Raw genomic sequence first — 24265 nt, forward strand, 5'->3', positions numbered from 1 at the left:
CAATGGATAGATAGATAACTAGGAATAATGTACAGTGCTGCATAAAGGAGTACAGTATTACTGTCTTTTTGTAATACCAGGTACTACCAGCAAAGGAATGGGCTGATTAACTGCTCTTCAGTGTTCTGCAATGCAGTATCCTGGCCTCTCATACACACACACAAACACACACACACAGACAAACGAGTATACCAGAACATTTTGCGGCAATTTTGTGAGCAACTGCTAAATAATCCGAGACACTGCGAGATTATTATTCATCCATCCATTTTCTATGTTGCCCCATGAGGAGCTTAAGAGCCCGGGGCTAGGCAAGTTGGTCCTGACATTTAAGGAGAGAGTGACCAGCCTCACTTATCCTTGAGTGACATTTCCTGATCAATAAACCCCATTCCACCCCTTGGATATAAACCTGCGTTGGCTCAATGTGATTGGAGCACCTTAATTGCCCACTAAACCACTGTGCGCCATAATTTGGCTTTATAGTTACTACCCAACATAATAAATGGTTTCCGGGTGTACAGGAAACCATTTGGCCTGTCACTCGGTGTAGAGGCACCTATAGACAGAAAGAAGAGGAAAGATGAAGGAAAGAAAGCAGTGGAAGGATGGAAAGAAGGAAGGAAGAGAGGAAAGGGCAGGCACCTGAGAGCAGCACTACATTGAGTGAATGGATGGTGAGTGCCCCCACCAACTTCTAAGTTATTACTATTTTATTATTATTATTACAGCGGTGGAGACCATCATCCACTCACTACGTCCTCCTTCACCTGTATCATTCTTTTTCTCTGTTTGCCCTCCTTCATTCATTCATTCATTCATTGCCAGATGCCATGTATCCCAAACGGGGTGGCCAAGGGCTTAGAGTTAACTGTTTTTTACAGGGAGGGGCACTAATCCTCCACCAGCCCTCCTCTCTTCCTATTTCTCTCATCTTTCTTGTCACCTTTTAGTACTCCTCTTTCCTTTTCAGGTGGCTTTACATTGAGTGACAAGCTTAACCCTTAGACTTACCAATGACGACATGGTCGTCATGCGTTTGTCAACCTCTGACGTCAGTATGACGACTTTGCCTATCATCCGATGCAATCTCTAAAGAAATATTTAGGGAGTCATCATTTTTGTTGGATGATGGGCAAAAGTGGGCAGAGCTAAGCCTGCCACAGCTGGTGCATGCATGCTCACTTGGTTTGCTTGGCTCTGTGTGGTGTGAGGTTCCTCACAAGTTGGATGTACACCTCTTGACTGCCCGCTGAACACTTATGCTCTTTTTTCTCGCATATATATGCGACGTTATTATTTAAGAAAATACAACAAATAAAGCATTATTAGAAAGGAAATTTATTCTGCTACGTATTGAAGCAAAAAATATTATTACTTCTTGAATAGCTTTTTTTTTTTTGGTGAATATTTTTTTAAAGGACAGTAAAAAACTTTAGCATGTCAGCTAACTTCTACTCACTTTTTTTGCATTTTATTTTGTATATATTGTCTTTTTGGACAATGTACGACAGAGCAAAACTCTTCATCTTCAAAATGAGACCAAAGTGGCCTTTCTGTGATGAATAGTGACTTTCCTACTAGCGTTAGAAGTAAAATATCTCTACACGACTGTTCTGAAAGCTCTCGAGCGAGAGTTACACACACAGCCAGAATTTACGCTCCTCCCTTCACAGGATAGGGTTAATGGTTTCCTGTAAGCCAGGAAACCATTTACAACGCTGGGTAGTATCTACATAACCAACCCATACATTTTCCCTACGTATTAACAAGGGGGTTGGTGAAGGATTATTGTCCCTCCCTGTAAAACAAGTAACTCAGAGTCAAACAGCCACCCCTTATGGGATTATGGCGTCTAGCAATAGATAGATTATTATGGTATTCTCTCTCTCTCTCTCTCTCTCTCTCTCTCTCTCTCTCTCTCTCTCTCTCTCTCTCTCTCTCTCTCTCTCTCTCTCTCTCTCTCTCTCAACTATGGGCATAGACTTGATACATGTCTTGACATCACTGCATCTCTAATACTTATCATCTATATTAGATATATGGTGGAGCTGCGTCATTTAGTTCTGTTGTGGTATTAGCACAGTTTGGTTGTTTGTATGACATGTTTGTGCATACTGGGAAAAATCAGCAAAGTCCATTGTAGCAAAATTCAGTACTGTAATTGAATAATTTCATGCCACAGTCTAGGATCAAACTCACATCCTATTGAACAGTAGATGACCTCCAACCAGTTGACCACCACTTCTCCCATCTACACTTGAAAGTAATAATTGATATTCCCCAAGCAGACAAAGCCACAGCCAGTGAATGGTTCATAATTATACTCAAACAGTAAAATATAAACAAGGAGGAAGGTAGAGTCCCGGCGGATTGGAAGTCAGGTATAATTATTCCCTTGTACAAAGGAAAAGGGGAAAAAGAAGTGTGTGGTAATCATAGGGGCATCTGTCTTCTTAGTATAATAGGAAAAGTGTATGGTAGGATACTTATTCACACAGTTAGAGAAAGAACAGAGGAATTAGTTGCAGAAGAACAGGGAGGCTTTAGGAAGGGAAGAGGTTGTGTAGATCAGATATTCATTCGTAGATCTTTAGTGGAAAAGTTTCTAGAGAAGGGAAAGAAGTTGTATGCGGCTTTCATGGATTTGGAGAAAGCATATGACAGGGTGGATAGACAAGGATTGTGGAAAGTATTAAGAATATATGGAGTAGATGGGAAGTTGTTGAATGCTGTGAAGAGTATGTATGATGGTGCTAAGGCTGCAGTGCGTGTGGATGGCGAACTGAGTGAATTTTTCTCTTTGAAGGTTGGGTTGAAACAGGGATGTGTCATGTCTCCATGGTTGTTCAATCTGTACTTGGATGGGGTAATAAAAGAGGTACAAGGTAGGGTAGTGGATGTTGGAGTGGCCATGGTGAGAGAGGGTAGTGTTTGGAAACTCCCTGTACTGTTGTTTGCAGATGATACTGTGTTGTTGAGTGAAGACGAAGGAGAGCTGCAAGGCTTGGTGGATGAGTTTGGGAGAGTGTGTAAAAAACATAATCTAAAGGTGAATGTAGGGAAGAGTAAAGTGATGGTTTTTGAGAGAGGTGAAGTCAGTGAATGTACAGCGAGGTTGGATGGTGAAGAATTGGAAAATGTGCGTACGTTTAAGTACTTGGGTAGTGTGATGAGTAAGGATGGAGGTTTGGAGGGTGAAGTGCTTGAAAGGGTACAGCAGGGTAGAAAGGTTGCTGGTTCCTTGAAAGCAGTGATAAGAAACAGGGAAGTGAGCATGGAAGTGAAAAAGTTACTACATGACAGTATTGTGATACCAACTCTAACGTATGGAAGTGAAGCTTGGACGTTGCTGGAAGGACACAAGTCAAGAGTGAGAGCAGTGGAAATGAGTTATTTAAGAGGAGCCTGTGGAGTCACATGGAGAGACGGGCTGACAAATGAGAATATAAAGAAGCATTGTGGTGTGGATGTGGATGTGATAGGAAGCGTTAGGAGGAATACACTGAGGTGGTTTGGCCATGTGGAGAGGATGGAGGGTGAAAGACTGATGAAGAGAGTGTATGTGAGTGAGGTGGAGGGGGGAAGAGGGAGGGGGAGGCCGAGGATGAGATGGAGGGATGGGGTGGAGAGGTATATGAGAGAGGGGGGGGTGAGTTGGGAGCGAGGCAGTGAAATGGCGGGGGACAGGGCGACGTGGAGGCGATTTGTTTGTGGCCACCCTGAACGGGATTGAGGCATCTGGCAATAGATAGATAGAAGAGTGAGAATGAGTGTACAGTGAGATGATGGGGCAGACATTTGAAGAGAGAAGACATCATGGCCCATAGCTTTGGCCTTCCAGCAGATATCAATTACTGCTTTCATCTGTACAGTTGGCATGTCTCTCTTCACCAGGTATTATCTGAGAGTGCTTGGCTGACGCTGTGGGATCACATACTGTCCAACCCACCCTCCTTCCTACCATGCGTGGCTGCAGCATTCACCCTCAGAGCTCGACACACTCTCCTTTCCTGCTCTGAGGCTGCAGAAATCAAGGTGAGACAGTGATTTCTCCTTTTTGTTTTTCCTTATATTAACCTTTTGACTAATGACATATTAACCATATAACCAAACTATGATACCTGGTGGTTTAGTGGGTAATGAAGGCACTCCAACTAGATTGAGCCTTTGTAGGTTTATACCTAAGGGGTGGTTGGGGTTTATTGCACATGTAATGCCATGCAGGGGTGTGTGAGGCTGGTCACTCTCATCTTAAATGTCAGAACCAACTTGCCTAGCTCTGGGCTCCTACACTCCTCATGAGCAACACAGGATTAGGTGATGTATGTATGCATGTATTCTTGCTGTTTTTGGATTATACTATATTATTCAGCACAGAGAGGACTTTTTGTGCCGAAGATGTTAATGAAGGCTGTACCTAACCTCTTCAGTCTAAAAAATATCTCCAAAGTTGAAAAAATAGTCTGAAGATAGCATATAAAATACATCAGTAAATTCAAGAGGTTGATACTGTTGCAATTCCAGGCTCCTCTAGACATAAATCAGTGAACCACAGGAAACTGACCATGTCAACCAGTCATTACCAGAGATCTTTTGTTGAGGTTATGTTGAAGAATTGTATGTGTTGTGATAGTGTGATGTATGAGGTGAGTGTTGTGGTGTGGGGGCTGCATTGAAATATGGACATAGTGGATTGCTTATGAGTTGCAGTTTGTGTTGGTACTGTAGCAAGGAAGGTTGATGGCCACCTTCAAGAGGTTAAAGATTATGTATGGTAAGTTGAGGCATCCACCACCCATTCATTTAGCCAAGTGCAACCCTCAGATGCCTTTGCACCGAGTGATAAGCCAGATAGTTGCCTGTAACCTGAGAAACTATTTGCTGCATTGGCTGATAACCATGTAGCCAGCAGCTAAATGCCAGGTGGTCTAGTTGGTTAAGACATTGCAACTTGATGTAGCCCATAAGTGTTTAAATCCAAGGAGTATTTGAGGTTTATTGTTCATGTAATGCTACTAATGGTTAAATGGCTGGTCACACCCTCCTTCAGTTTCTGGGATGAATAGCTTAAGCCTGGGCCCATATGCTCATAATGGGATAATAAAGGAATGCATGATGGGTGGATGGAGTGGTGGCTATTTTCATTTCCTTGTGTTAAAGTTACTACAGTACCACCATATATGAAATAGTTTTTACAGAGATGCTAAAAGGCATTTTATTTTTGCAACTTTATGTTGTTATTGTTGATCAGCCCCAGTATGTCTGGCCAAACAGACCCATCAACCCCAGGCAAGCAGCCGCCCCTGCAGGGCAATCCTGTGCAGTGGAATGTTCCCTTGCAGGTGATAGCTCCTTGCTACAGCAAGGTGCTGGGAGGTGTGAATGTTTGGTTCCTGGTTGGATGCCACATTTGCATGTCCACCCAACCAACAGGGGCATCACTGTAGGCCCCACTTCATGCCATGATCTGATTATATGGTTACCACTAAATGTTTACAGGAAACCATGGAATTAAGCAGTAAGTAAAAGGTCAAACAGTAGGTTAATTAAATATCTGCCTGTTGCTTGATTCATCATCCTGATTATCTTAACAAATGCATCTCCAGGCATTTCTGTCCTTACTCAGCAGTAACCCTTTCTCATCTTCCAGTCATCATCACCATCATCATCCTGACCTTTTTTCCCACCTAAGGATGAGGTGAGAAAGGGTCCAAAAACAAGGAAAGAGAAAGTGCAAAAGAGGAGGACCTAGAGAACTGCAGTACATAGAAAGTCAGCAGTTACTTTGGGGGGGAAGGGGGGAAAGCACATCATAAGGGAGGAGAGAAAGACAGTAAAACAGAGTTAACAACACACAGGGAAGGACATAAGAGGTGGTGGTGGGGTGTTTGATCATGTATTTAAAGGTAGACTACTAAAAACTGAATGGTGACTATTGTGATGGTTTTAAATGTTTCAGGCTGAGCAGGGCCTGTGATGGCACATTCTGTTTGTTTTTTATGCAAGGAAGAAGGAACCAAAGACTAGTAGCCTGCAAGATTGTTCCATCTAAGGAAAGAAAAAGAGAGAGAGAGAGAGACAAATTCAAGATCAGTTCATTTTGAGATGCCTGAACACATTGCATTTAAAAATTTAGAGGTCATAGGCAGAAGGAAATACAAACAAAGAAAGACATTTCCAGAGTTGACCTATTGCTTGCCCAAATGCACATTATTGCTTCACCATTTAAGAAAATTTAGTGAGAGTTTCACGCATCCAGTATTCCATCTATCATCCAGTCCTTTTTACCCCATCAAGTGCATGAAAGTCAAGGGACTAGGCAGTTTAGTCCAGACATTTAAGGTGGGAGTAATAATCATTTGCCTTTGAATGTAACTAAATGAACAATTAACCCCATCCATCCCATGAACTTAAACCCTTATGGGTCATATCCATTTGGAGTGTCTTAGCTCATTAGACCACCAGGGGTCTGTTTGTTGGGAAAGTTTTTAGGATACAATATTTTATTAATAGTCAACTTACAGCACCTGTCTCCATAGTGGTTGGCAGTGTCAAGATGAATCCCTTAATTCCACAGTGGTAGTGTGGCAGATATATACAGTGCAGTCACATCACCCTATCAACCTCATGACATACCTTTATTGACTTCAGTCTGATGATGTATACTTCATTTCATTCTTGTGGCCACCTAACAGTTTTATTCAATTAAAGGGGAAATTTTTGAGCTGAAAGGGCCAGATATTGGCATCTATACCTCCATCATTGCTTATATATATATTAAAAAAAAAAAAAAAAAAAAAAATGCCATTGTCTATCTATCTATCTATCTATCTATTGCCAGACACCATAATCCCATTTGTAAAAGTAATTATAAATGACACACAAAGGCAAGGGATTTAATATTTTCACTACTTCCAGACAATTTTATCCAGCCTAAGGTAGACTTTATGAACTGAAGAGGTTAGCTATATCCTTCATTAATCCATTCACTACTAGAGATCCCTACTAAATTGAATAACATTATCTGATAGCAACAAGAATGAGCCAGTAGAATATAGTTGTATCACCAGATTCATAAGGTAAGGAGTGGTATACTGTAGTAATAAGCTCTCTGATCAGGTCACTTTTTTGCCATTTCAGATTCCATATTTCAGATTGCTAAAAATTACATATACAGTAAGACCTCAATATAACGGACTTTAGTAGACTGGAATTTGCTTTTATCAGAATCGAGGAGCTACCAGACTAAATTTTTATACAGTATATCGAAAAAAGTCCAATATAGCCAGAAACAATCCAGACTGCCTGACCACTTCAGCTATATGCACCACAATAAGGTAAATAAATGACATGTTTATCAGTGTGCAGTACAGTATTATTATACTGTATATAACGGCCATACCACGTTGAGTACACCGCTTCCCGTTCGATCAGCGAAGTTAAGCAACGTTGGGTCTGGTTAGTACTTGGATGGGTGACCGCCTGGGAACACCAGATGCTGTTGGCATCCCTACGTCAAGTGGGGTTGGTGGAGGATTAGTGCCCCTCCCTGTAAAACAATTAACTCTAAGCCCTTGGCCATCCTGTCTGGGATACATGGCGTCTGGCAATGAATGAATGAATGATGATATATATATTTTGTACCATTTGATTATTGTAGTGAATGTATAATACAGTACAGTACTGCAGTGGTAGTGAAAACAGTTTAAAAACCATTGGTGCGATCCAGACTGATGTCTGATATACCTGTATTGGAAAAAGTCCGGGTTAGCAGAGGGAAGGCCGGATGTTGCTTTTATCAGTTTTTTTTTTTTTTTTTTTTTTTTTTTTAATGGCTTGGGCCCCAATTAGTCTGTTATTGTGAGGTTTTACTGTACTCATGTAGTGTATGCTGTTATTGGTGCATGCCATATCTCAGGAATCTGATAGTGTACTTAGGAGTTTACTATAAGGATTAAGACCATTTCATTCAAACTTCCTAGTATTCAAATATTTTATAGGGTGATTTAAATACCAGGTTACCTACGGAAATGCTGTATTACATAATGATACAGGGGAATTGTCATTACCCATGTTTGATATGGCCATCATCATTGGCAATGCCTATGTGCAGATGTTCCTGGGTGTTGTAAGACTAGCTGCCGTTACCCTCTCCTTTCCTAAGTGCTGTATTCCGACTTTTGAAAAACCTTGTACTGTACTTTTCCAGCATCCTTAAATCATCTAAACTCATACTGTAAAGACTGAGTGCACTGTATTGCAGTATGTATGTATTGTTTTAAGAATGGTAGAATGTAGTCAAGAACTGTGCTTCTATGCTTACACCCTGCCTAGGCAAACTCTTTCGCCTTTGTCTGTCAACTTGTACCTTTCCTTCTTGCTGGAAGTTTGCTCTCATTCAGCCAGTCCCAAAGAAGGGTGACCACTCCCAACCCTCCAACTATCGTCCAATTGCTTTAACGTCCTGTATTTCAAAAGTTTTCGAGTCAATTCACAATAGAAAAATTTTAAGGCATCTTTCCTATCACAACCTTCTTTCCGATCGTCAGTATGGGTTCCGTCAAGGACGCTCCACTGGTGATCTTCTCACCTACCTTTCAGACTCCTGGTCATCCTCCTTTCGGGACTTTGGCGAAAGCTTTGCCATTGCACTTGACATCTCAAAGGCTTTCGATCGAGTCTGGCATAAATCTTTAATTTCCAAACTGCCCTCCTACGGTTTCTATCCTTCTATCTGTGCCTTCATCGCTAGCTTCCTTTCTGGTCGTTCTATAGCCGCTGTTGTAGACGGCCATCGTTCTTCTCCTAGATCTATCAACAGTGGTGTTCCTCAGGGCTCTGCTCTATCACCAACTCTCTTTCTTTTATTCATCAATGATATTCTAAGCTGTACATCTAACCCTATCCACTCATACGCTGATGACTCCACCCTTCACCTTTCCATTCGGTTCCCGCAACGCCCATCTCAACAGTTACTTCAACAAACAAGGGATGAGGCTATGGCACACCTAATGTCTGACTTGGCTTGTATCTCTGATTGGGGTAAAAATAATATGGTTGTTTTTAATGCATCTAAGACTCAGTTCATACACCTATCAACCCGACAAAATCTTCCACAGGTATACCCACTAATGTTTAATAATATTCAGCTTGATCCTGCATCATCCTTGAACATGCTTGGGGTTTCATTTACTCGGGACTTATCTTGGAAAGATCATATTACATCTCTTGTAAAATCTACTTCCAAGAGATTGGGTGTGCTAAGCCGACTCCGTTCTTTCTTTACCCCTGCACAATTGTTGACTCTATACAGGGGTTTTATCCGCCCCTGTGTGGAGTACAATTCTCGTGTGGGGAGGCTCCCCACATACAGCTCTTCTCAATAGGGTGGAGTCAAAGGCTTTTCGTCTCATTAACTCTCCTCCTCTTACTGACTCCCTTCAGTCTCTGTCTTTTCGCCGCACTGTTGCATCTTTATCTCTTTTCCATCGCTACTTTAATGGTCACTGCTCCTCTGAACTGTCTGCTTGCATTCCTCCACCTCTACGACGGGCGCGTAGCACCCGTCTGGCAGCAAACTCTCATCCCTTTTCTGTCCAACTCTCTAATGCAAGAATTAACCGTTACTCCCAGTCTTTCATTTATGCAACAGGTCAGCTCTGGAACTGTCTCCCTCTGTCTGTATTTCCTGCTGCCTATGATCTTCAGTCTTTCAAACGCAGTGTGTCCAGGCATCTCAAAATGATCGAATCCTGAATTTGGCTCTCTATTGTATTTTGTTTTTCTCTTGGAGGGAACTGTTACTGCAGGCTCATGGCCTTTGGTTCCTTCTTCCTCACATTAAAAAAAAAAAAAAAAAAAAAAAAAAAAACACACACACACACACACATTCAATATGGTGATATCGTATTGTGCGACAGTTTGATTCAGTCATAGGGAAACATCAAGTAGTGAAGGAACTAAAATAAGGTTATGAAAATGGTGATGAAAATGCATCTTGAACAACTTTTAGTGAAGAGCAGTGCAGTATTAATTCATTAACAGCTTAATACTGAAACATCTTTAAGTGAATCAACTGTAAATGAGGATTGACTATATACCGGTATTATATTCCCAGATGTATTACCGGCAAGAGGCATGGGTACCTGTAAATCAGATAATCAGTACAGCATACGACCTCCACAAGGGTGGTGGTGATGGAGGAAGTGAAGGGGATAGTATGCCACCCCTCAGGCAGATTTTTGGAAGCTTCACCCCCCTCCCCACTGCCGATCTGCCCCTCTTCACCATTGGGCCCAGGGATGTAATGCAGGAGGAGGTGAGGATGGATGCAGCACAGTACGTAGGGCTGTATTTGAAGTCAGTCTGGATATATTTACTTCTTCCATGGTCATTTATTTTGCCTGTTATGTGGGACAGGGTCACAGAGTGTGACCTCAGAGAAAAAGGACTGAATAGGGAGGCTGCCAGAGATCAAGCAGCATGGAAAGCTGTCATTAGGTGACCAAGGCTGATGCATGTAAGTGTGTTGGAGCCTTTATAAACAATAAGATATGATACATTACACTTTTCTGTCCTGTAGTACATTGCTTAGGCAAACTATATTGATACTAGAAATATATAAGTTGTGGAAGTGGTGTCATAATGTCTCCAAAGCCATATATAATACAACCCTTAATTCATCGCCATTAGCACTATGTTTTTTTTTTTTTTTTTTTCATATTAGGTACAGTATATACTTAGCTATGAAAAATTGTAAACACTTGTGAGGTGCAAAAATGAAGCCTTTCTTGCACATGTCGGAAATTTAAAACTTGAATGATGATTGAGTGCAAGTATGGTCCATCACATGGGCACTCCGTTGATAGTTTTCCATTTGTGTTTTCCTTTTCCTGTTTCCTGGGAAAAGGATACTCGAATTTAGGGAGGCAGTGAACATGATTGTGTGCAACATACATTTTAGGAAAAGAGAGAGTAGGTTAATTACATACGAGTCTGGGGAAAATGAGAGTCAGATAGATTATTTTCTGGTCAGGAGGGCTGATAGTAGGTTAGTGAGGGATGTTAAAGTTATAGGAAACGAGGAGTGTTTGCAGCAGCACAAACTACTGTATTGATTTGTGATATGGTGCTTAAAGAATGATTGATGAAAAAGAGGACTTACGTACCTAGGAGTAAAATATGGAAGCTGGAAAACCAAGCAGTAAGGGATACCTTCTATAGCGAGATGAGGAGAGTGGTGGCTGAACAGGGAGCCGTAGACAGAGGCATTAATGAACAGTACAGAGCCCTTAAGAACAATCTCTAGAGAGTTACTGATGTAATATGTGGTTGGACAAGAGGCCCACCAAGACATAACGTAACTTGGTGGTGGGATGAGGGTGTAGAGGCTGCATTTGAGGAGAAAAGAAGGCTTTTCCTGGAATGGAAGAATGGTGGTAACAAAGAGGAATACTTGGCTGCCAAGCGTAGGACTAGAAGAGAGGTATACAGGGCGAAGTCTGAATCACAGAGACTTTTACTTGATAACCTAAATCATGGGGAATGGAAAAATATGATATTTTGATATTTAAGGTGGCAAATGAGATGAAAAGGGATAATCGGGATATTATAGGTGAGCAGTGTGTGAAGAATGATGAAGGAAGGGTAGTGGTGAACAGTGGCGATATTAAAGATGCATGGAGAGAGCATTGTAGCTGGTTGTTGAATGAGAAGTTTGACTGGGATAGGGAAGGTTTGGAGCCGGCAGATCCAGTGTTTGGCCCTTGGCCATTGATTGACACTTTACTGAAAGTGAGGCAATAGGCAGGATGCAGGTGGGGAAGGCAGCAGGTGTGTCTAGGTTGACTGCCGAAATGTTGAAGGCCTCAGGAGATATAGGGGCGAGGTTAGTCACTGATCTGATAAATATGATTATATATGAGTATGTTGTCCCAGATGATTGGTTGAAGAGTGTAATTGTAAATGTGTACAAAGGGAAAGGAGATGCCCTGGGAAGAGGAAATTTTAGATGTATAAAGCTTTTAGATCAGATAATGAAGGTAATGGAGAGAGTTCTAGAAGGTATGATTTGAGAAAGAGTGAATATTGATGAGATGCAGTTTGGGTTTATGCCAGGGCAGAGGGAGCACTGATGCCATATTCATTGTTCGACAGCTTCAGGAAAAATATATTGGGAAGAAAAGGGATCTGTATTTTGTTTTTGTTGGTTTGGAAAAGGCCTTTGACAGAGTCCCTAGAAAGGTGGTGAAGTGGGCAATGAGTAAGCTTGGCTTGGAGGAGTGGCTGGTTATTGTGGTTATGGCCATGTATGTGGGTGCTCGCACCCAGGTAAGAGTGAAAGGTGATTTGAGTGATGACTTATCTGTGAATGTTGGTGTGCATCAGGGGTCAGTTTTGAGTCCCAGATTGTTTTTCGTGGTACTTGAAGCCCTCTCACATGACTTCAGAAATGGACTCCCGTGGGAGATGCTGTATGCTGATGATTTGGTGTTCATTGCAGAGAATGAAAGGGAGATGGAAGAAAGATTTAGGAAGTATAGAAATGGTATGGGGTTCAAGGGCTTAAAGGTAAATGCAGATAAAACAAAAGTGATGATATCTAGGGTTGGTGGCGGTACAGTCAAAGAAGAGGGAGAGTGGCCATGTGCAGTTAGCCACAAGGGCATGGGAAGTAATTCCATCTTGTGCAGTGTTTGTGATAAATGGGTGCACAAGAGATGTAGTGGTATCAGAAGTAGACTGCGAGATAATGCTGATTTTATGTGTACGGCGTGTCGGGAAGAGCAGGTGGAGATTGTCAGGCATGAAAGGATTGAACTTGCTGGTGAGTCTCTTGAGTGTGTGGAAGAGTCTTTTTATTTGGGAGACATGTTATGTGCTGGAGGTGGGGATGAAGCTAGCTCTGTGGCTAGGTTGAGAAGTGGTTGGAAGAAGTTTAGGGAGCTGTTGCCTCTCCTGACATTGAGAGGACTCTCCCTACGTGCTAAGGGGTCTTTGTATGCAGCATGAGTTAGGAGTGTGATGCTGTATGGTAGTCAGACCTGGGCAGTAAAGGAAGAGGATATTCTTAGGCTCAGACGTACAGAAATGACAATGATTAGGTAGATGTGCAGTGCGTCCTTGCATGCAAGGCCTGGGGGGGCTGGGTTTACAATGTAAGAGTTGAGAAGTAGGATGGGACTGGAGTGTATTGGTGTTGTGATGAGAGGTAGATTGAGATGGTTTGGGCATGTGGAGAGGATGGGGGATGATAATTGGGTGCAGAAGGTGAGAAGTGTTAGTATTGGGGGTGGAGTCGTGAGGGGTAGACCTAGAAAGACGTGGGACGAGGTCATTAAGTGTGACCTCAGGGTTAAGGGACTGAACAGGGAAGCTACCATAGATCGTGCAGCATGGAAAGCCACCATTAGGTGACCAAGGCCGACGCATGCAAGCATGTTGGAGCCTACAAAAAATTAAAACGAAAACGTTTCTAGATCCTACCCAACCCATTATATTAGTGGGGAATAAGGTTAGAATGATGATGGATAATACAGGAATAGTAACAGACAGTCCCATATTACAGTACTTCCTTCTCGGTAAAAATTAATATATCACAATCATCCTGACCTCTCTCTTTCCCATGTAAGAGTGGAGTAAAAACTATATACAAGCCCATATAAGCATTCCCTTCTGTTTTTGATTTTCTCATGGTTGGGACAACTCTTGTAATCATTTCTGGCTAATGCCAATTTATTTTGTTCAGCTGAAAGTAAGTCATACTAGCCCAAGTATGTTAATCATCCAGTATTTCCTGCACCAGATTTTTTTTTGGTGTCCCATCTCCTTCCACAGACTGAGGACCTGGAGAGCAGATTACATGATTCTACTCCAAGAACAGAGTCTGGTGTCGGTAACAAAAATAGTGCAGAACACCAACGAGAGGAGCAACAGCAACAAGAAGAGATGGGTAAGAATGAGGTGTGTGTGTGTGTGTGTGTGTGTGTGTGTGTGTGTGTGTGTGTGTGTGTGTGTGTGTGTGTGCCTATTTGTAGTACAGTATACAGGAATTGAGCTAAGCTCATTCTGTCCTGTTTCCATATCTACATTTATCTAGTCTAGTTTTAAACACATGAATGTTATTTGTCTGCACCACCTCTTCGTCTAAGTCATTCCAAATACTTATGCTTCTGTTCGAGAAATTGAACCTTTTAAGATCATTAAGACATCTACTTTTCCTCAACTTGAATTCATGACCTCTTGTTCTTCCATCATCCAACACAAAAAGATCCTTTCTGTCCACCCTTTCCAATTCTCTTACATTTCTAAATATTGTGATCAAGTCACCTCTTTCCCTTCTCTTGTGCACTGTTGGTAACTTCAGTTTTTACGGCCTCTCCTCGTGGGTGAATTCCTTTATGCATGGTATCATCCTCATTGCCATCCGTCGAACCCTCTGTAGTTTATCAGTATGCTTCTTCAAATGAGGTGACCATACCACAGCAACATACTCTAGTCTTGGTCTTATCAGGGTCACTGTCAACTCACGCAGCATTTCCTCATCCATATAATTAACCGGCCCCATGCCAGTGCCATTTTAAAACGGTCTGACGTAATTGCGTGCTCAGTGCCAGTGCCATTTTAAAATGGTCTTGATTTCAAAAACTCATTGTGACCGCAATTTTCAAGCTAGGTGCACAAAAATTGGTGTGCTTGTAGGGCAACCCTTCCTCTAACTGCCCTCAGGCGGCCTGGCCCATACACCCACACGCTCCTGCCTCATGCTCGCTCTGCCTCACTCTGCTTGTGTCAGTCATACAGTGTGGTGAGTCTCGCCGCAGTCTCTCTGACGAGGAGATTCAGGACCTCCTGAGGGTTCTCTACACTGGGGAAAGTGATCTGGAGGATGATGACGTGCATGATAAGAACTACATCCATCCTGAGGGGGAAAGTAGTAATGATGACGAAATTCCCTCACCTAGAAATTCCAGGTATGTGGCCTACACTAGGGCAACACGTGGTAGGAGGCCACCTGCACGTCACGGCAATGAGGAGGAAAGGGAGGAGGAAGGTAGTCCTGCAGTTGAGGGGTGGTTGGGGAGGCAAAGGATTTCACCACGTGGGGAGGAAAGTGTGAGGAGGAAACGTGGAAGATTTGGGAAAGTTCCATTGTTGGGGGAGAGTGATTCATCTCGCCCGCACTCTTCCTTGCCTCCACGTGACCCAGCTCAGCCCAGCACCTCAGGACAAAGTCTTCCCGTCTTCCCCACACCCAGCACCTCACATGAAACTCTTCCCCCATTCCCCACACTTCCCCATGCTTCCCCACAGCCCGAGGAACATGGAGGTAATGATGATGATGAGGAAACGACGTGGGAGTGGGAGGACGGTAGTGACTTTGTCCCCCACATTCTCCCATTCATCCACGAAAATGAAGCCAGGTGTAGTGTCCCTGAACTTCACCATACCTCCAGTAGGCTTGACTTTTTCAGGAACTACTTTCCTGTGGAGTTTGTTTTGAAGATTGTGGCCCTGACCAACACCTTTGCTGCATTTGAACATGGGGGAACAACACAGACACGACACAGCCGATTATTTGAACCTGATGTGACCCTGGGTGAAATGTATGTGTTCCTAACACTTGTGCTTTTGATGGGGATATTGAGAAAAAATCAGCTTTCCTCGTATTGGACTGTGGATCCAGTAATGGTGACACCATTTTTTGGCAAGGTGATGGGAAGGAATCGTTTTCAGTACATCCTGAGCTGCCTTCATTTTTTTTACACCCTTGACTCTGCTAACGCAAACAACACAGACAGGATGAGGAGGATATGTCTGGTTTTCGATCACCTTCGAGAGAAATTCCGTACCTCCTTCTCTCCATACCGAGACCTCGTCATAAACGAGAGTCTGGTGCTATGGAGAGGTAATATTGCTTTTCGTCAGTACAGTATATCCCCAGCAAAAGACACAGGTTTGGCTTCAAAATCTTCGTGATGTGCGACTGTAAGACTGGGTATGTGCAGGACATAGTCCTGTACACAGGTGTTCAGACAGACATCACAGAAGATAGAAGTGTGGATTCTCAGGGGCTGTGGTAAAAACGATGATCGAGGAATACCCTCATCGTGGGCATGTCTTATACCTTGATAATTGGTACACAAGCCTCCTTCTTGCCAGGTACCTTCACCTGCAGGAAACTGGTCTGTGCGGTACTGTAAAGAAGAACCGTCGGCACATGGTGAAGGTGGGGAGGAAGTTTCAGAAAAATGAGGTTGTTTTTTACAAATCACATATTATCCTCGCAACAGCATGGCACCACAACCGCAAAGTATTCCTCCTCTCATCTGTTCATCAGCCCCTTGTACACCGCACAGACAGTGTAGATTACAGGGCAGAAGGGCGGCGCCACGTCTGGAAACCAGAACCTGTCTTGGTGTACAATGTGAATATGCGACAGGTGGATCAATCAGACGCCATGATTTCCAGCATTGACTGTGCCAGGCCCACAATGAAGTAGTATAAAAAATTATTCTTCCATCTCCTGGACATCACCGTCCTCATCGCTCACTATCTCCACGCACATACCACTGGCATCCAAGAGATCTTCGAGGGCTATATTCCCGAGCTGGTGCGGGAAATAGTGTGAGAATATGGGGAAGATAGAAGTACTGCTTGCCACCGCCACACCGCTACCGCACCTCTCCGCCTCACCTCTAGACACTTCCCTATAATTGTCCCTCCAAGTGGAACACGTCAAAATCCCCAGCGGAGGTGTCACGTGTGTGCAAACAGCACTGTAAGGCCACGTACTCAGCAGAAGGACTCAAGGTATATGTATGCAGGGTGTGATGTAGGACTGTGCGTATACCCATGCTTCGAGGAGTATCACACTCTCGCTAACTATTGAGAAACAATAGTATGGTAATGATGAGTGATAAAAAGACACTCAAAAAGTGTTGTAAATACGAAAAAAAACGCTTATGCAGGGTGTGATGTAGGACTGTGCGTATACCCATGCTTCGAGGAGTATCACACTCTCGCTAACTATTGAGAAACAATAGTATGGTAATGACGAGTGATAAAAAGACACTCAAAAAGTGTTGTAAATACGAAAAAAGACGCTCAGAAAGTGTTATAAGTACTGCATACAGTGATGACATGTTAATGTAAATATTTTCTCGTAAGTGTAAGGACTGAACGTTGTGGCGTAAAGTTTTACGCATGTTCTTGTAAGTGTTAGACGATGTATTCACAGGAGATGATCAAAAATACTCTGGTAATGTGTGTGTATACTGAAGGCATGTAAATAATTTACTGTAAGTGAAAGGGCTGTACATTGTGAAGTCAAGTTATGCATATTTTCTCGTAACTGTAAGACAGTGCATTCACAGTGATACGTACAGTATAGTGCTACATGGGCAAGTGATTTTTTTCCCCAAAAAAACATGATTTCTTTATGATTTTTTTTTTTTTTTTTTTTTTTTTTTTTTTTTGTGGGTATGAAGTGGACAGAAAAGTGTTAAGACCATCCCTATACCTTCCCTGAGTCACGTTGGCGAGAATACCTGAGTTTACCTTGCATAGAAAATGGGTTTTCTCACCGCCGCTGGGGATTCAACACTCGCTCACACCTGCGGGCGGCCAGAGGGACTATGAAAAATGCACTTCGAGCCTCTGGTGAGTTTTTTATGGTCATATTCATTTTTTTCACATCAAAATCGATCATTTTAGCCAAAAAATAATAATAAAAAATTGGCCGGCACAGGGGTGACACTTAGGGCTTGAAGTGGCCAGCACGTGGCGGGTTAAAAGCCACTCTCATTTTGGTCAGTAATCCATAAGTTCCTCCAGTGATTTTGTTTATATCCTTTTCTGGTGACAGTCATCCTGAATAATCACACCTAAGTCTTTCTCATCTTTTCTTTTACTAATTACCTCATTGCCCATTTTAAATGTCCATTGCAGTCTTTTTTCACTCATTCCCATTTCTAATACATGACACTTCTTGGCATTAAAATCCATTTTCCAAGTCTGGTTCCAGCTGTGGAGTTTGTCCAAGTCTTCTTGCAGTTTTTTACAACTATCAATACATGTAATATGTTTCATGATTTTAGCATCATCTGCAAACATACTCATGTAACTATGCAAACCCTCTGGCAAATCATTTACATACTGTATATCAGAAACATTATTGGGACTAAGACAGAGCCCTGGGGTACTCCACTAGTCACATTTCTCCACTGTGAAACCATGTCTCTTATAACTGTTCTTATCTGCCTTCCTATCAAATAATCTCCCATCCACATTAATGGTGTCCTATGCACCTCTCCAGAGGTCTTCAACTTCCACAGCAGTCTCCAATAGGGCACCCTGTCAAATGCTTTCTTGAGATCAAGATAGACACAATCTGCCCATCCCTCTCTCTCTTGTATGACATCTATTACCCTACTGTAGATGTTCCTTCCCCAAAACCAAATTGTCTTGATGTTATCACTTCATTTTCTTCTAAATGCTTCATCCATCTTTTTCTAATATTTTTCTCAGATTTTACAAACAATACTAGTAAGTGATACAGGTCTGTAATTGAGTGGATCTTCCCATCTTCTCCCTTGAAGATTGGCATAATACTTGCACTTTTCCAATATTTAGGTAACTGTCCATTTTCCAACGAGGTCTTGATGATGACATAAACAGGCCACACTAACTGGTCTGCACATTCCTTCAGAATTCATCCAGCCACACCATCTGATCCCATTGCTTTTCTCACATCCAAATCCCTCATCAGCTGTAGCACCTCATTCATGTCAACTGTAATTTCTGCCAATCCCATCATCCTGGGTTCCATTTCAGGTTCTCTAAATTCTTCTTCCGACGCAGACTGACTGCAGCTTGTTGTTCATTATTTCGCACAATTCTTCATCTCTTTCATAAGTTTCATCTCCATCTCTTAATCGTATTATACTGTCCTTAACTTTCATATTACCATTTACAAACCTATAAAATAGTTTTTGCTCTTTTTTTACATTTAGTTACAATATCTTTTGTGTGTGTGTGTGTGTGTGTGTGTGTGTGTGTGTGTGTGTGTGGACACATTCATGCATGTACATGCAGGCATGATTGTATGTGTGCATATGTATGTGAGTGTTTGTGTGTTTTATTGGAGGGAGACTTGGTTGGAAGGGAGATGAACTAAGTCTTGTTGCTTTTATGGACTTTCATTAGTATTCTGTTCCAGGCAGCACAAGATAGTATATAATATTCTGCTGAAGAAAAGCTTTGCAATCACCAGGTGAAAAGGCATCATGATAAACACTTTCATTACTTTAGATACAATCTAACATTTTGTTTGTAACAATTGGGTGCAGAAAGTGAAAAGTGTGAACGTTGGGGGTTTGGTTGCGAGAGGAAGAGTGAAAAAGACCTGGGACGAGGTCATACAATATGACCTTGGGATAAGGGACTGAACAGAGAGGCTGCCAGAGATTGAGCAGCATGGAGAGCCCTCAATAGGTGACCAAGGTTGATGCATGCAAGCATGTTGGAGCCTTTATAAACAAAACAAAACTAACATCAAATGATGCTGTTCATCTTGGGGGCATTCTGGCAGTCTAAGGGTTAAAAAAAAACACCTCAGTGAACGATTTTACCTCTGTGGATATCTGTTGGTCTAGTGCAGGGGTGGACAACCTTTTCAGAGCGATGGCCAGATGAGACTTTTGGGAGCAGCCCGCTGGCCAGAGTAACAAATGAGAACACAAAAGTGACTATATACTGTACAAGAATTTTATTGGAAAACATGCAAATTAATCAGTATCAGGATATAGACTTCCACACTTGAAGGGGTGGAACGTGTTTGAGCTCGCTGGTTCAGATCTCAAAATATCTATGAGCTACATTCATACATGGATATGCAACAAGTGTGTACCCGCCTAAAGAGTGATACATACCTCCTTTCAATGCGGAAGTCCTACGGACACTGGCATCTGGCAGGATGGTGGAAAGATTGTATCGTGCTGGGTGAGGGGAGCACCAAGTTGCTAAAGAGCATCTGCCAGCTGCAGATGCTATTTGTCAGAATTTAATTTGTTTTGGCTGAGGTTTCGCGGGCCAGATTGCTATGCTCATGCCGAGCAGATTGGCAGGCCGGACGCTAGACCTACGTGGACCGGATCTGGCTTGCGGGCCAGAGGTTGCCTGCCCTTGGTCTAGTGGTTAGAATGCCTGTCAGAATAATTGCCTTGCATAGGTTCAGTCCCCAAGATGTGACTGAAAGTTTATCAATCATGTAATTCCAAAAGGAACTAGACTGGTCATCTACCTTGATATGTACTGGTTTACATTAGCCTAGTCTCAGGCCCCAGCACTATTTTTCTCCTCTTTTCTTTTCTTTTCCTTGCTTTTGAGACCCTACCTTATGCCACCTGCAGGTGGGAAAATGAGGCAGGATGATGATGATTTTTTTTTATTATTGTTATACTGTATGTACAAACACATTGGTATTTATTCAAACTGTTGATTTTATTCATCTGATGATATCCAGGCTGTGATAGGGTTACCATAATCTAAACTGCTTCCCTTAATCCACTCTGACCTCAAGCAACTACAAACTTAAGTCATATGTGATGGTGACAACCCAACCTACTTTATAACCCCATTAAAATATTAATAAAATGAGTTTGGATAAAGTCCAAATGAAGAATGACAGATTAACCAAGAGAGTCTACCTGAATGAGGTGGATGGATAGAGAAGGGAGAGGCCTAGGATGAGGTGGAAAAGGCGAGAGTGGTGTGATGATGGAGGTCAGGGAGATGTGGAGGTGATATGTTCGTGGCTAGTCCCTCTAGGATTAAGGCATGTGATTATACATTCAGTAAATACTGTAGATGATGATGATAATGATTTTGATGATGGCAGGCTACTACTGTAATGATATTGATACCTCTTCACAATTAAGGTAACTGGCTATAGATAAATGGATAGATAGATATATGCAGGTTTAAGGTATCTGGCTATAGATAGATAGAGAGATGATGATGTCAATTATAATAATGATGACAGTGGTGGTGATGATGATGACGACGATGACAACAGTGGTAATGATCTCCAGGTGTTGTTTACTTGCAGTGTACGTGGTGGGTCATGCTGAACTTCACCAACAGGAGGAGGAGTGTCTCGGTAGTATCATCAACCTCCGCAAACGCCATCTGGCTGCTGCCATGAGATCCAATGGAAAACACACCTGATAGTGCTGGATGTAAATTCAGTCCATAAAATAGTGAATATGGGCAGTTCTTACTTAAGCCCATCTGTACAATGACCTTTTGATATTTTCATCTCCTTGACACTTTTATTCAGCTTAGGGGAGTGGTTATGGCTTTGTATGTGGGTATTCACACCCACGTGGGGGTGATAGGAAATTTGAGTGACGAGTTTTCTGTGAATGTTTGCATGCAACAGGGGTCAGTCTTGAGCCCTGTATTGTTTGTCATGGTATTTGAAGCACTTTCATGTGACTTCAGAAATGGACTGCCAAGTGAGATGTTGTATGCAGTTGACTTGCTGTTGATTGCAGAAAATGAAAGAGAGGCTGAGGAAAGATTTAGGAAATGGAGAGAAGGAATGGGGCACAATGGTTTGAGAGTAAATGCAGACAAAACAAAAGTGATGATACCTAGGTCTACTGGCAGTACTGTCAAGGCAGAGGGAGTTTGGCCATGTGCAGTTTGCCACAAGGATGTGGAAGGTAATTCCATCTTGAGCAGTTTTTGTGATAAGTGGGTGCATAAAAGATGTAGTAATATTAGAGGAGACTGCGAGATATTGCTGATTTCATGTGTGCAGTGTGTTGGGGAGAGCACTTAGAGATTTTCGGGGGTGAAAGGATTGATCTTGCTGGTGAGTCTCTTGAATGGAGCTAGCTTTGTGGCTAGGGTAAGGAATTCCTGGAGGAAGTTCAGGGAGCTGTTGCCTCTCATGACACTGAGACGGCTCTTTGTATATAGCATATGGTAGGAGTATAATGTATGGTAGTGAGACCTGGGCAGTTAAGGAAGATGATATTGGTAGGCTCAAATGTACAGAAATGGAAATGAATGAATGGATGTGTAGTGTGTCCTTGAATGCGAGGCCTGGGGAGGCTAGGTCTACAATTGAAGAGTTGAAAGGAAGGATGGGACTGGAGTGTACTGGAGCTGTGATGAGGAGAGGCAGATTGAGATGGTTTGGGTATGTGGTGAGGATGGAGGAAGACAGTTAGGTGTGGAAAGTAAGAAGTGTGAACGTTGGGGGTAGGGTTGCGAGACGCACCAATATGACACCTAGAACAAGGTCTAAGAGTGTTATCTCAGGGATAAGGGACTGAATAGAGAGTCTGCCAGAGACCAAGCAGTGTGGAAAGTCACCATTGGGTGACCAGGCCCAATGCATGCATGCGTGTTGGAGCCTTTATAAACTATACGAATGATACGATTAGGAGACCTTTTGAACTAAAGGGTTTAGATATGGCCTTCATTTTTAATCCTTTGTTACTACAGCACTCCTCAAAGCTAAATGAAATTGTTTTGTAGAAGCAAGAAAAAGCAGAAAAGACTTCTCATGGAACTGAAATTCTAGGATGTGCATAAGCAGCATGAACTATCATCCTTGTGAGGAGAGGTAACCACTGCTCACATCATGTTATTGTCATCATTGTTGTCAATTATTGTCAGTTATCATCATCATCATCAATATCAGTACTCATCATCATCAGTATCAGTCAACAGTCATCATCATCAGTATCAGTCAGCAGTCATCATCATCATCCTAACAACTTTTCCTGTATACAGATATCGTGAGACAGAATTCTGAAACAGTGAAAAAGAAAGTACAATAGCGGAAAAACTAATAACAGCATGCCCAGTGAAATGAGCCACAATCATTTACACAACATTCTAAACCCCAAGAATCCTGGCTTTGCCTTATGCCTTGCCATCAGCACTCCCCCCCCCCCCTTGTCTTTTCATATGCATTTGCCAAAGAGAATCATTCCAATGACCTTCAGTTAAGAAAAAAAAAAATGCCAAGTTTTCATCATGTGCTTCTTCATATATACTGTATTTCATCTAACTGACTTATTGGTAATCCCATCAGTTTCCTACTCATTCTTTAGTTGAGAAAAATTGTTTTTTGGCAGAATGATTTTAATAGTTAAGATTTATGATGCCCTAAAAGGACTGCTGTACTAGGAACTGTCCATAATCTTTTGAGGATGGGAGAGATTGTTTATAATCCTTTGAGGATGAGGGTACTCCTCCTAAGCAGGAAAAAATTAGCGAGTTGTAACTGTAAAATAGCAAAGAATTATCACATCCTTCAAGGACTACGTAGGCTTTTAGTTTGTAATGGAGGGATGGGGTGGAGAGGTATATGAGAGAGGGGGGTGTGAGTTGGGAGCAGGGTAGTGAAATGGCGGGGGACAGGGCGACTTGGAGGCGATTTGTTTGTGGCCACCCCAAACGGGATTGAGGCGTCTGGCAATAGATAGATAGAGAGTTTAAAAACACTAAGTCCATCACTTTATAACAAATCATAAACTATTTTCAAGTGGAAATTTTTTGAAGTACATTTTAATTATAAAACAACACCAGTGAAACAGTTTTAAAAGAAAACACCTGTACCCTAGTAATAAAGAGTACTGTACAGTTGACACCCAACAGATAATGCTACATGTAGATGTCAACACCCATTTCTGTATTTTAATTTATTGTTTGGCGACACAGTAATTAATGAATTACTTGTAGTTGTAACAGTAATTATGTATTTTTATATAAAAGAAATTGAGTTACGGTATGCAGTACTACTCATTATATATGAAGCCCCTGATAACATAGTGTACCGGGCTCCACTGCAGGCGAAACTGAGTTAAGTATACCACTGTGTAGCCCAAACCCTCTTTGATCTGGAAAGCAACCACGAGGTACAGAAAGCAACTGGCATTAGGGTCCAAATTCCCCTTCTGTAACATGGTCTCACTGCCCGCTTCACCTCAGTGCGTTGACAAGCCTTCACGCTGGTCACAGAATGTACCGAGTGCCTCCCAGCAATGTGTTGTCTGGTGTTACCAGATACTAGCATTTCTTTATCCTCACAGTCATGCATTTTTTTTTATAGCATTATTAATTATTGTACCATTATTCTAACATAATGGAATATACCTATACATATATTGGTACTACTGTAATTATAATAAATGGTACTGTGCTATGAATGATAACTAACCTTTTAGGATAGTGTTGGTGG

The 24265-nt window shown here is 42.1% G+C and overlaps 1 protein-coding gene and 1 non-coding gene across 2 annotated transcripts in view; both read left to right on the plus strand.

The window, feature by feature from the left end:
• LOC145401901 (TBC1 domain family member 31) overlaps nt 1–21454 on the plus strand; it is a 92997-nt gene extending 71543 nt beyond the window's left edge. The window contains exons 13-16 of the mRNA XM_080274007.1: nt 3898–4038; nt 10121–10321; nt 13840–13954; nt 21113–21454. Of these exons, the coding sequence (XP_080130133.1) occupies nt 3898–4038; nt 10121–10321; nt 13840–13954; nt 21113–21231 (576 nt within the window). The 3' untranslated portion in view covers nt 21232–21454. The remainder of the gene's footprint in view (nt 1–3897; nt 4039–10120; nt 10322–13839; nt 13955–21112) is intronic.
• On the plus strand, nt 7392–7510 carry LOC145402512 (5S ribosomal RNA). The gene has a single exon (XR_013897806.1). It is a non-coding gene; the product is annotated as a 5S ribosomal RNA (ribosomal RNA).
• Nucleotides 21455–24265: the final 2811 nt, after the last annotated feature.

This window comes from Coenobita brevimanus, chromosome 57 (genome assembly GCF_032717465.1).
Source record: "Coenobita brevimanus isolate Jiangsu-jjx chromosome 57, ASM3271746v2, whole genome shotgun sequence".
Taxonomy (NCBI): Eukaryota; Metazoa; Arthropoda; class Malacostraca; order Decapoda; family Coenobitidae; genus Coenobita; species Coenobita brevimanus.